Source organism: Carassius gibelio, chromosome A4, assembly GCF_023724105.1.
Source record: "Carassius gibelio isolate Cgi1373 ecotype wild population from Czech Republic chromosome A4, carGib1.2-hapl.c, whole genome shotgun sequence".
Classification (NCBI taxonomy): domain Eukaryota; kingdom Metazoa; phylum Chordata; class Actinopteri; order Cypriniformes; family Cyprinidae; genus Carassius; species Carassius gibelio.
The window spans coordinates 32,281,445-32,295,793 of NC_068374.1; the positions used below are offsets into that span (position 1 = coordinate 32,281,445).

General features: G+C 37.7%; 1 protein-coding gene across 3 annotated transcripts; it reads left to right on the forward strand.

Annotated features, from left to right (window-relative positions):
- The first annotated feature begins 619 nt into the window (after nt 1–619).
- On the forward strand, nt 620–8,139 carry LOC127977527 (transmembrane protein 168-A). 3 transcript variants are annotated; one of them, XM_052582444.1, is made up of 5 exons: nt 620–885; nt 1,613–2,745; nt 3,616–3,758; nt 5,889–6,154; nt 6,951–8,139. In XM_052582444.1, the coding sequence occupies exons 2-5, from the start codon at nt 1,657–1,659 to the stop codon at nt 7,496–7,498; spliced, it is 2,046 nt and encodes a 681-aa protein (XP_052438404.1). In that variant the 5' UTR covers nt 620–885; nt 1,613–1,656; the 3' UTR covers nt 7,499–8,139. The 3 variants fall into 3 exon arrangements, with proteins under 3 accessions (XP_052438404.1, XP_052438393.1, XP_052438414.1); XM_052582433.1 differs by having other exon boundaries at nt 622–885; nt 1,585–2,745; XM_052582454.1 differs by lacking the exon at nt 620–885 and having other exon boundaries at nt 1,680–1,819; nt 1,918–2,745.
- The last annotated feature ends 6,210 nt before the right edge of the window (nt 8,140–14,349 follow it).

Consider the following 14,349-nt stretch of genomic DNA (forward strand, 5'->3'; position numbering starts at 1 on the left):
GCTCATAACTTCTCTCTCTCTTTCTCTTTTCATGCTTGCTGAAGTTTGTGTGGGAGGCAGCCTGCCTTGTATTTACCCAGTCAGGGAGCTCCTACCTACGCGGGAACATTGGAGAGAAAATGCCACACTTTGCTAAGGTTCCATTTTGTGATTAAAAAGGGAGCGGGAGTGAGCCACTTCACCTACTTTGACTTCCCTGATTACTGTATGCCACCGTGTTTTTATAGCATGCTGAGAGATTTATGCTTTCTATTATGGAGGCTTTATTTATAATGCTTTTTAAGTATTTTATTTTCAGGCATAAAAATGAGAAAAGATTTGAACTGAAGCATCTTATCCACAGCACTAGAACAACTTAGCTTGGCCATCATTCATGTATGGAATTATGTGTTTCCTTATGCCAACTGCAAAAATATATAAATAATAATGCATGCCTTTATGTTTTTCATCACTGGAACTCTCAGCCCACAGACAGAAACACTTAATAACTAAAAATCACATCCTAGGATCAGAACCATTTTATTTTGTGCAGGTTGCAATTTTTTATTTATATGAGATAAGCTATAAGCCCGTATGAGTTTATTTTTGGTACATGGAAAAGGTAAACAATAGAGCAATACAGTAAGCAATACATTTTCTTTGTTACAAACAGAAAGCCTTTTTGACATCACAGTTCAGCATCGGACTCAAACCCTATATATAGCCTAAACCGACTAATTAATTATGTATATGCCAATACCTGAAAATACATCCAACACAACACGTCAATGAGGGGGAGAATCTCAGATTTTTCATTTCGCGTTTGAACCCTCTGTGCTGCCGTAGTTTGGAGTGCGGAAGCGTCATGGACTTCGGGGAACCCAAAACTCGTTGTCATAAAGAAATGTAAGAATAATTCAGTTTGCATATGATTATTATTATTTTTTAACAAAGACTAATAGAATTTCAGTAGTCAGTTGTGAACACTACTTCTATGATCGTTATCGCGATATTTTATTGTCTTCAGAGTGTTTACAGTGATAAAGTTTAGAGTGTCTGGTCATGTTGTTTATGTGGCAGTTTCACATTAGATATCTACTAATCCTGAACTTTGACATTCGTATTGTATTGAACAGGATCGGTAAACATATATCTGTTATGTATATATCGTTATGTGTATATATATATATATATATATATATATATATATATATATATAGAGAGAGAGAGAGAGAGAGAGAGAGAGAGAGAGAGAGAGAGAGATAGATAGATAGATAGATAGATAGATAGATAGATAGATACACAAACACACACACACACACACACACACACACACACACACACACACACACACACAATGTGTTTACAATATCAGAAAGCTATAATATGCTACTATGCCATTGCTTGTTTACAGAGCCCAAATGACTATAATCCATTTTCTTTGTATCATCATTTGTCAAAACGAGATGATAATTCAGTTTTCTGAGCTCACAGGCATGATTAATATATCAATTATATGATTGAATGACTATGATATCAGTTATATGATGTGTTTTTGTAATTGCATCACTGACTAACAACTCTTTGTCCTATTATTGATTTTAGTGGAATGATTCAACATTATCTTTCCTAGTCTTGGAGGAGTGGGGTCTAATCCTCTGTGATTATACTCAAAAAATGTCCAGCCAAGAGGAGTCGGACAGGGGTGTGGACATGTGGTCCTCCCTCCGCTGTCTGGGGTATCTCTCCAGCTTCAACCTGCTGGTAGCCGTGTGCTTGGGAATGTACGTACGATGGGAACAGACTGCAGAGTCCATGATCCTGGTCATCTTCATCCTGGGTTTGTTCGTTTCGGCCATAGCCTGTATCCTCTACTACTACTTTTCAATGGAGTCAGCCAGTTTAAGTCTCTTCCACCTGTGGTTCGGCTTCCTGCAGGGACTCCTGTGCTTCCTGAACAGCCCGTCTCTGGAGAAAGACATAAAGGAGCAGGTCACACACTACCTGTTGCTCGCTAGCGTGGCTGGTCGGACGCTCTGGGCCCTAACAGAACGCTTGTGCAGTAGCACTATGAATAAACCAGTCGTTCTCACCTCTTTCGAGCTTTTAGAGCTCCTGGGATTTGGTGTTGCTAGCATCAGCTTGGTTTTCTACAAATCTATGGCAATGATTGCTCTGACGTTCGCGTTAACAGCCCTCATTGTGGACCTTCGCATGAAGTCACCCTTGGCTCTCCCTAATCTAGCCTGTTTTGTTGTGATCACCGCAGTTACCTTCTTCAAGTCCTTGGAGATCCAAGCAAACCCCTTCGCGCTCAGCTGCTACCTGGGCCGGCTTATCTGCGAGCCTCTTCTGGATGTGTACTTCAGCAGCTTGTCGGCAACAGAACGCTGTAAGCAGTTTCTCTCAGCTGGTCGTCTGTGGAGGAGATTTTCTCTGTTCCCATTGGCGTTCGTTGAGTTGGCATTCTTTGTGCTCTGTGCCTTTAAGCTGGGTAACTTGGATGTTTGGTACCTGGTCATCCCTGGCTTTTGCGTCTTTGGCCTCTTGTGGATCCTGTGCCACATGGTGTTCCTTGTCACGCTATGGTGCTTTCACACCAAACTAAGCGAGTGTCAGAAGACGTGGGCGGCCCAGCGCTCGCAAACGCTCAGTTTGGACAGGATCATGGCCTCCAGGGGCATGCGTCATTTCTGCCTCATCTCTGAACGGCTGGTGCTCTTCTGCCTGATGTCCACAGTCATACTTGTTGCCGTCTCATGGCAGGTAATGCATGTTGATTAATGCTTTCAGAATCATTCTGATTTATCTAGATATCATGAATCCTATTTGACAATATTTGACATTAACCACATTAAAATTACAATTCCGTCATCATGCAAACCGTATGGCATTCGTTCTATTATGGAGTCAATGTAGATTCTTTCTTCTATGGAAGACAAATTAAGATACTTTGAAGAATGTGTCAGCTGGTGTTAACCATACAATAAAAGTCAATGTAATCAAAATGGTTTGATTACCAACATTCTTCAAAATGCCTTGTTTTGCATTCTTCAGAAAAAAGTCAAGTCATGCAAGTTTAGAATGACGAGTAAATGATAACAAAAATTACGTCATATTTTTGTTGAAGAATTCTTTTAACATATTAAAAACACCATATGCCATAATAACTTATCTACACCAAATATGCATAATGTCAATTCACCAGTGAAAACAGTGTGCTGGTTTTTATTCTGGTCTTTATTCTGATGTCTTTTATCCAAAATGACTTCGCATTCAAGTTATGTATTTGATCTGTTTGTGAGCATCCTGAGAGTTGAAACTTTGACCATAGTGTTGCTAACGCCATGCAACATGAGCTACAGGATCTAGAACACTAACAAATGAAGATGAAATTATATAAATTATATCAATATCAATGTCGAAATTGATCTAAATTGCAAGTAGAGTAGTATGCAAGTACGCTATTGCCAGCATAGCCTCTTTTATTGTGATTTTTTTTTTTTTTTATCACTTGCATACATCAAGATGTGTATAATTTCAGTATTTTTTTTTTACTCTGCCGTGACGTTAGAGTGTGTTTGTTTGGATGGATGTACTTCAGAGTTGTTGATCACCGAGGGTTCCTCTCTACAGGTCACTAATGGACTCTTCATGAGTGTGTTTTTAGTGGTACTGCCACTGGAGTCTCTGGCTCATGGACTCTTCCACGAACTGGGCAACTGCTTGGGAGGCACCTGCGTTGGGTATGCGGTGGTAATTCCCACTTGCTACAGCAGGTAACTGCACTTATACATAAACACAACAGTGATATGGCATTCAAAGGCATTTTCTGACTTGCCTGTTCACAAGTACATTGATATAAATCAATAACCTTGCAGAAAGCTTTTCATTTCTGTTTTATATAACAAACATGAATACCTAAGAAACGAGTTTCTTATTAATCATATTTCTTAGAATCAGTTCACATGCATTTACATGTATTCATCTAGAAGAAGCTAAAAGTGGCTTACAACTGAAAAAAACATTTGCAATTTATCATACAGGAATAATATTAGCAGCAATGCAAGACTGAACTCCAAGCCCAATTCAGTTAAATATCTGTACCCACGGCAAAAACATATTTATATTTTAAATATTTGGTGTTAAGGTCTACACTTTGCATATCGTTTTTTTCCTAATGTCCACTTATAATGATTATAATATTTTGTTGCAGTAAAAACTGCACTTATTTGCATCCTTTCCCTGACCCTTATAATTAAAGTTTTTCCTACTCTAGTTTTAAGACTTTGACAGTATGTACAAATGACTTCTATTTTAATTGGCCTTTATTTACCAGCACAGTTCGCACTGATGTTCAGCACATCAGGTCATGTTGCTGAATACTGAATAGCTTTAGAAATTTTTAGAATCGGGCATGGTTGTGATTTCACTATGATGATGAATGAATTTAAAACAGCTTGTTATGTACGTGTAGCTAAATCGGGAAGATGATTAATAATCATGATTGCACTATCAAGGGATCTGCTGCCCCACTCTTGCTCATTTTGAATGTGCATCATGACCAGTCATTTGCTAAGTGTCAAGAAAAAGAAGAGTGGAAAACCACCCTGAATTGGATCTTATGAACACATGTTAGCATTAAATAAACTCATAGCCTTTTATAAACTTGGTCTATTGTTGGTCCCGCCGGGAGAAGCATGTGCCATGCATACTGAGAGAGCTCAGGGTGGGGTACAGGGCCGGTCTTCAGTCAGGTCTCTGATCATGATGTCGATTAGGATGCAGCTCCACAGCCTCTTCACGCTCAATATTCCAGCACTCTTGGTGAAAAGGCTCTGCGTGAAGCGGGTGCATGAGGGGAATGTAGCAAGGTGCAATCTTCCATCTGATGGGTACAGATCATGTTTTTACCATGACGAGGGCCTCTGGGGAAGATGAGAAGAGAAGAGAGAAATGCTCAGGTCGACAGGCTCGCCTTCAGCAGCAAGAGCTAGATTACATTCTTAGCAGATGCTGTGGTACCATTTCCTTTCCTTCACCTAGAAAGCATTTTAATACTTTTTGTAAACCGTTAACAATTTATTAGTTTTTAATTAAAAAATTATGTTTATCTGTTCTTATAGATGCCTTGTGGCTAGTAAACTTCTTGTGAAATGTAATTTCAGCTCAAATCTTGCCTTTGGTCATGATATTATTTTTAAAATGTTGTGTTTGGGAACTAGAGACATTGAACCAGGGATGTGTTGAGCAGAAAAAAGGATCTAAAGCAAACAGGAGAGCTCCAGAGTTGAGAGAAAAAGAAAGAGTCCTGACAAACGAGCTCAGAGAAGCAGTAATTTCTGCTTGAATAGCTCAGCACCTGCCTGGGTAATTGTCATGGGTCAGTGTGCCTTAGACTTGCCATTTCAGTTTTCAGCAAGCACGGGAAATAATCTTTTAACACTGGCACCACAAAGAGTTGGTCTTGGTTTTATAATCACAATCTTTGGGAAGCAGTGTGGGGTGGGGTGGGGGGGTCATAATGATCTTGGTTGTTAATTGTCCATTTGTTATTAGCGAATACTGTTCTGGGTGATATTTACAGCGGAAGCTTTGCCGTGCTCTTTCAGAAAGGCAGAACGGGTTAGATTGACCCTGCGAGGAGCTGCAGAACTGCTTGCATTTTTCAAAAGCATTAACGTCATCCTTACTATGGCCTTTCTCCTTTTCTTTGTACCTTTTCCTGCATCTTACATTTTCAAGACCTTTTTGAATTCCCTCTTCATTGTGATTCCCCCTCTTCTTTTTGGTGCATGGGTTTGTGCACACTCTGAAGGTCAAGGTGACCCAGGTGGCAATTCAAAAACATCAGCCTCTCTTGCACATTTCACCCATCATTTTATCCTCTTTTTCTCAATGTGATGCAGTGCGGATGGACAGCCGTTGCTTTTGCATCCAGGGCAAGCCCAGGAATTACACTCCACAGCTACTTTAAACGCTGTGCAGCGACTCTTCTCCCACCAGCTCATCCAGACCTTCGCATGTGACTACTCCACCAGTCTAAGCCTGGACACCCTGCAGGCCAAACTGCGCTCTTTTCTGGAGCTCTGCACTACTGAAGGTCCACGGCATGACACCTACATCCTCTACTACAGTGGCCACACACTTCCCAGTGGAGACTGGATTCTGGCAGGTAAGAGCTGGATAGCAGGTGCAATTGGTATGGCAGGATTTATCTAAATTAACTGAAAGTTAAGGTTATGAATTGGAGGAATGAATTGGTGTTTTTTTTTTTTTTTATCGAAACATATGGATGAAAACCTAAACTTATTTTATTTCTGTATATCATACACCAATTGGTAGTTATTTATATCATTGGTCCTTAAATGGCAAAATCAATATTGCTTTTCCTGGTCTTTGTAAAAACTATCAAGGCATGAATGCTTTTATTTTGACTGGGCTTTAGCAATTTATCGTTCTGATAGCTCTCTAAACTGTAGCGATATATCTTGGTTCCCTTGCTTCACCATGCTTTATCTTCCTGCCTGTGTGTGCGTCCTGTAACTCAGTGAGGTATTAATCCTTATGAGCGATATGGGATGCCACAGCCTCTGTCATGTTGTTTGATCAGACCAGGGTGGATGAGAAGCAGTCAGGAATCCTCATTCAGTTTTTAAACAAGATATTTGCCGAATGTCTTACCCGCAGCATGGCAAACTCAGATTTTTTACACCTTTTCCGTGTTGCTCGCACAACTATCTCTATTTTCCCTGCAGCAACAGTCCATCACATCTTGTCAGCACATTCTGTATCTGTGAATGGAAATGTCTTTACTGAATTCAAGCTGGTGCAAATTGTGATCCAATAGTCTAGAGCTGACAAAGCCTTGATAGTAAATGACCAAATGTGTAGTACCGTTATTCTAGTCACTTGGTCAAGAAAAGAAGCACCCACCTTTTCCATTGATTGACAACTTATTTTGTCCACAGGTGGTGACTGCTTGCGTTTACAACAGATCCTTGAAATGTGGAAGGAACGGAACGCTGGCTTCTCCTCCCGCCTCATCCTGGTCCTGGACACAGAGAATTCTGCTCCGTGGGTGAAGGCAGTGCGAAAGGTGGAAAAGATGTATGTGGCAGTACAAGGAGCCAAGATGAGCCCTGTCCAGGATGCAGAAGCCCAGGAAGCCCCTCGTTTGGGAGACTTCACTGCTGAGTGGGTGAAATACAACTTGGATCCTGACAGTAGCGTGCAGTGGTCAGAAAGGGGTCGGGTAATCTCTGCAATATACGGCGTGTCCAAACCCTGGAGTGACTACGCTCTCCACCTGCCCACCGGAAGCGATGTGGCCAAACATTGGAAAACGCACTTCCCCAAGGCCACTTACCCATTGGTGGCTGTGGCGAACTGGTGCTGTGGATTCAACCTCCTGTGGCTGTGTAGCGTGTGTTTGCGCTGCGTCAGGAGATTGAAACTTTCTTGGTTCCCTCCCAGCATACTAGAAACTGGGCAGGGGATTAAACTAGTCCGATCATAGGTGACCAATTGGATTGCTTCTACACAATGTATATACTTCACCATTTGTCTTTTCTATGCAATTGTTCAGTTGCCTTTTACAAATTACTTTTACTTTACTTTTCGTTCAATCCTGCTTCTAAAGATCTACTTTCCTCTATAGTTTATTCTCGCACATAATTTTCAAATCCAACCAAAAGACCTTGATTAGAAGATTCAGGAATATTTTGAACTTATTAACTTTGCAGGTACGTTGATCTTTAGGAACAGAATTGAGACCCATTGTCATATGACCGTGCCCTATATACACGATATAGCCACTGTCTTTTCTCATATACAGTATTGAGACTGTCAGTACCAAGTGCCTTGTTTTAATTTATTACGTTTTCATTGGGTTTTCTAAGGATTTGGGTGAAATACATGTATTGCGATGTAAAGTCAAGCAAGAAATCTAATTATACCTTTAAAATGATGTTACTTTTTTTTTAGCCAAGCTGTAGAGCTGGTTTGGTTGTTTCTTCAAGACCTCTGCAAATGCCAATGTTTAAACTATAATATCATGCTATATTTTATTTTGTATTCTCTGTGGGGGTTTTGTGTTAAAGAGTTGACCTTTATTCATTATTTTCTCAACAGACCAGCGTCTTTTAATAAAGACAGTTTGGTAAGAAGGTGTTCTAGCATGTGCATATATACCTCTGTTTAGTGATGGATGATTAGTTAGGATAGCTTATGGCACTCCTGACTGTACCATTGTCAAAATCATTACAGTGCTATGGAACGTTCACTTCCGAAAATTGGCACAATGCACAGTAAAAACACTATCTTGGTACTCTTTTTCTATTTCAAGCCCAAAAATGGAGGATGACTGCATATAGCGCTGCACTTTTTGGCAGTAAATGAAAAAGAATGATTTTAGTTCTAAGTTACAGTTGTTGAAACACCAGTGTATACCATCACTAGCCCCTTTCAAATTCATGGACATAGGGAACAAGAGAGAGTAACTAGATGCAACACCTTACACCTTACGGTTTTATATATAGTTATGTACATATATGTACACACACACACACACACACACACAACATATGTGAAAACATGGCATGTGATGTCATGGAAACACTGATTCTGTCAGTTTGTTCATTCTTGTCCTTTAGAGAGCATGACCTGCGTTTCACTGCAGCTGAACACATCTCCCAGGCAACATTTTAGAGTCACTTTCATGCATTTTATTAGTTCAGCACAGCAGGTGGGTGAACTACGGCTACCTTGAGGCTGTTCTTTCAAAGTGAGGAAGAAAACCTTTCCTTGCTTATCTCTGAAAGGTATGGAGAACATTTATGTCAGTTTTATTACCTACCCTCCAGAACCCAGTTCCTACTACTTGTTGACACTTCTCTGTTGTTAGCAGAGGCGGAGTGTAGCATCTTTGCTAAGGTCAGTGATTCATGTATTTGTGGCAGAAAGGTTTTATGAAGTGATTAGATTAAAGTTAGCTTCATCCTCTAAGATGAATTAGCAGTGCTATGCTTTACCTGCAGAGGATTGCTGAGTCAGATCATTATGAACAAACACACACACACACACACACTCATCTGGACCTTGTGTGTCATTCCAAATTCAGATACATCTGCTGTGAGTAAGCAGATGTCAGAGTCATATTATGAAACTGCACAATTGGGTCAGAATCATAAAACGGAAATGCACAAGGTGCTTTGCTTTAGACAAACAATTCATTTGAAGTTATTAAATGCATGTTTTAAGACTTGATTCCTCTTGAACAAACAGGTCTATAATACGAAGAGAAAGCTGTCCATGAGCGAGTGCAGAATTTCATTGCCTTTACCAGAGACAAGTCAGTGGTAAAACATATTATAATATAATGAAATGTAAAACCAAAAATAAATATTTAGATGTTGCTTGTGAAAATTTGTATTTTAATCACAATTCAAGTCTTCCTGGCAACTTTTGAAAAGCTGTCAATGGACATTCACGCCCACAGACCATTGGCTGAATGTCTGATGCATGATGCACAGAAAATGGGACACACTTGTAAGGTCCATTCACTCGGTCCAAGGAAGGTATCCGGTGCTGGCGGAAGGTTTCCTGCGTGTTCAGTCTTTTCAGCGTGTAGGGTTATTCAATTTAGGTTAAACTCAAATCTGACTCCATTTTATTATGACCTCGAATTTAGGTTGGAATGTGAATTGTTTGTATGTCTGTTTTTTATTAGTATTCTGACATTTGATTATTCTAGTTAAACTCTTTATTTTATATTTACTTGTTCATTCGGGTGCTTATGTCGCTAACAAGGATATAACATAATCTACTAGAGTCAATAATTACAGAGTAAACAGAATAAAATGAAATGTAACAATTTATTATCAGTCAGGTAGATCTGCATTCTGCCAATTACATATCCAGTTGAAACATATCAGCTCATATTAATAAAAAACGTCAAACTCTCAAAGATGAATCGAAAAGTAAAATATGCATACCTGACCTCAGAGAGTACATAGTATGAAGTGAAGAAACACACGCCACACTACGAGCTTTCTGGCTACAGAATCGCCCTAATCCTCTTGCAACATTTCCTTAAGTATCTCAGACCAAGACAAACATCCCTGGCCGAGATGGAGACAGGAATTGGAATTTGCATTAACTCAGGTCCCAAACCTGGGTGGATTACAACTAAAATTAATGGGAACAGAAAGGGCACTCCCATTACAGTAAGCAATGATTGGTTGAATTCTACAGGATTTGCTGGAGATGTGTTTGTAATGTTCTATAACAGTCCATCCGGAAACAAAATCGTTGTGATGGCAAACCCCTAACGGAAGAAGAAAACCATCTTGTTGACAACAGTGAGAATGAGCACATCAGTATCAACTAAATGCTGGGTTTTCTTAAGTATTAGAAGTTCACAGCACCCTTGTTGTACTTCACTTGCACGGTGTTCTTGAATGAATAATGCATTAAATGCATACCGGTCTTCCCATGGTGGAAACGTGATTCAAATCCCACTCGTGGAGCAGAATCGAATGGGTTACACTGACACCAAGAAAATAACAATAACATTAACTATATTATCATGCAATAACATTGTTTATGAAGTGTTATTATTAAAAAATGCTTGAGTTGGGTTGTTTCTCATCAGCTGTCATTGTTTTACCAGCAGCCGTGATCCCCACTAGCGTATTTTGTCTCAAAGCTCATGGATGTGGAGTGATTTCAGTTGTGATTTCTAATTATTTATCTGAACAGCTGGATCTGAATAGCTTGAATTAAAAGTGTTGATGTAGCCAAATAACCTTGGAAGGGTAATAAGCTCACCTGTCATGAGCAAAGCCAGGCAGAGACAGAGCGATGGCAGATACAAACTCACCCAGTGGACTGTATCTAAAATAGACTTTCCCCACAGATGCTTTGGATTGACTATAGTCATTTAATTCAATGCCAACAGGAGTTTGAGACTATAAATGAGAGAGACTCTTTATTGAATCACCTGGTAGCATGTTTTTTATTGAAGTTAAATGGCAGTAATGTGCATCTTGTAATCTATTTGTGGTGTTTAGACAAGGATACATCTGTGTTTGCGAGATAGACTGTGAAAATCAGTGCTTGATTCAGGAAGTTTCTGGCTTTGCCAAAGTATACAAGATTTGTGTCATTTAAAATGTTTTAATATTTAAAGTATATACTGGTTCTTAGTGATATCTGTGATGCAGTCACTACATATAAGTCAATTATTTTTACATTGTTTACTTTGTATCCAAAAAAAAAAAATACGTTTCTGCTTGTCCATTTCTTCCTGCTTTGTAATTGTGCAGTACTGTGGTATTAATTGTTTTAGATTTACATACAACTAAACTGCAATGAAGAGAGAAAATGAGCTAGGGTTGGTTTTTTATGCTTAGTAGAGTCAAAATCTTACATACAGCACCTTTAATTTTTGACAGGAAAACAAGGCTGTTATAGGGATAGAAGTACTGTGTCAATGGATTTTACTGTTGTTTAACAAGCTGAAAAACATCTTCCTTAAGAAACATTAAGGAAAGAAAAGAAGTTGTGAAAGAAAGAAGTTGTGAAAATTACACAATACGATATTTACAATGTGTGCCACTGTAAACACTTTAAGTCTATTTCACACAGCTTCAGTTTTCATCTGCATTAAATTCAGTATGACGTCTAACCAGATTAAGGTCTATTATAAAAAAAAATTATGACAGACGTTTTGTTTCTATTTAGAGGGAAAAGTAAAAATGTTTTTTTAATTTTAAAATAACTTTAAATAATAACATCAGCAAATATTATTATATTATATTAAATGCTTTAATATTAAATAATCTATTATTCCAGTTATTAAATGATTCGTAAATGACCATTTGAGATTAAATTAATCAATTAATTATAGATTAGCCTAAAGAGTTAAGTAACTGTACTATGCTATAATGTATACTATTAGATTCTATTGACTAATTAGCTAACATTTCTTTACCATTCTACAGATCATTACTATATAGCATATTTTACCTAGTTCTAGCTTATTATTATACTAACACTTTGTCTTTACAAAAATGAAATCTTTCTTGTAGCCATGCTAGCATTTATACTCTGAATGTAGAATAAAAAAAAAGTGTGTCCAATGTAGATCCCCTGATATACGCACACCAGAAATAATTAATGGACACCCACTGCATTTAAATGCAAAGGTTTATCTGTAGCCTCCTCTCAGATACTTAGCAAATATTTTAACCTTGAAACACTGAATTATAAATATGATTTAGTTCAAATCATATATTGGGACTCATGAATGAAATGTATGAATAATAATGAATAATGAATTTAAACAAGGCTGTACACTCTTAAAGATAAAGACGCTTCAAAAGGTTCTTCAAGCAGTGCCATAGAAGAACCATTGTTTGTTCCACAAAGAACCATCTCTTTCTTACCTTTTTATAATCTGAAGAACCTTCTTTTGCCACAAAGAACCTTTTGAAAGGTTCTTCAGATGTTAAAGGTTCTTTTTGGAACCATTTAGAAAAAATGGTTCTTCTGTGGCATGGCAAACCACCTTTATTTTTAAGATTGTATAAATGATTTAGCAGAAATTTGTAGTTGAGCCATAACGAATAAAAATGCTTGCAAACACAGTCCATTCTTAAAAATACACATGAACTTCATGTCTCCAGGTATATGAATTGTCCTCACAAGACAGATGGTGAGATCGCACCCTTGTCTCAGTTTTATAAGTGGAATCGATTGAGATGAATTTCAAATGCTCTGTGAGTCTCATGTGGTCATAAGAAGGAACATAAAAGGCTTGGTGCTTTAAAAATCTCTTTGACAGTGTTAAAGATATCAGCAGAGCTAGTTTTTGATGAGCTTTTAGTTAAATAGCCCATCTTAGAAACTCTTAAACAGATTAAACAGATATGAATTTAAAAGACCAATCTTATTTTATATCATAAAATGAGTAGAAAATAAATTCTCGGCCCACAATTGAAGTGAAAAAATACCCTTTTGATGTTTGTATGACTAGTGAAGATCAGTTACATCTCTGTAGAGCTGTGAAATCCAATTCAAGTTTGCTCGAGTGTTTTCGTGGGTAGGTGAGTAGCCTGCATAGAACAGTCACGAATCAGTAATTTCACTAAAATTGTTTTGCCGGTTTTGTGCATGCCTATTCATTCAGTTAAATTGAGTATTGGATATCACACTTTGAAATTTGTCAACATTTTCTCCTCTCTTTTTCACAGATATTTACAGATTGAATAGTAGAATGAAGAAGAAAGAAAAAAATGTAAGCGGTGCTTCTCTGTGAAAAGCTCGACATCATGATGCCAAGGTGCTGTCTGTGGTTGTCAGGTAGCTGCTTAGCATATAGCCTTAGCCTATTATAAATTCTATGTATATATATATACACACACACACACACACACACACACATTATGGCCACAAATTAAGAATTCATTTCCAGAACATGTTTATTTGTGGCCAGGATTTAGTAATTCATTCCATCGTTGTAATAAATTGTATAGCCGTGATTTATTTTACTAATTCATTCACTTACTGCTGTAAATAATGGCCATGATTTACTCATTTTTTCTCTAATTTTAAATTATGGCCATGATTTATATATTAATTAAATTTGAGTTGTAAAGCGTGGCGATGATTTACTAATTCATTAATTTTTTTATTTATTTTGCCAATGATTTACAAATTCATTAAATTTGAGCTGTACATGGCCATGATTTAACACATTGCTAAATTGTGGCCACAGTTTTCTAATTTGTTCGATTTTAGCTGTAAAACCATGATTTATTAATTTATTCACTTTTTGCTGTAAATCATGGCCACGATTAACTAGTCCGTTCCCTAGTTTTTATTCGAGGCCACAATTTAGCAATTTATTCAATTTTAGCTGTAAATCATGAATTTGTTCCTTAGTTTTATTTAAATCATGGCCACAATTTATTAATTTGCTCTCTTGTTTTAATTAAATCAGAATGAGTGAGCAAATTAGTACAACATGGCCACAGTTAACTAATTCATTCATTTGTTACAGTAAATTGTGGTCCTGATTTACTAAATCGTCCAGTTTTATTTTTTTTAAATCGTTCTCGTGTTAAATGAACATGAGGGAACAAATGTACAAAATGTACTAAATTGACAAAACTAATAAGTAAATCATGAAATGTACAAAATAACAAGTCGTGGGAACAAGCACTTAATTTGTGGCCAAAATATATAATTGTTTCCCTCATGTCCTGTTCAGGGCTCAATATCATACAAACGGTTCAAAATGAGTTGAAAACGTTAGCAAATCAAAAATTGACTGAGTTCAGAGTAGGATCTGATGCAAAAATATCA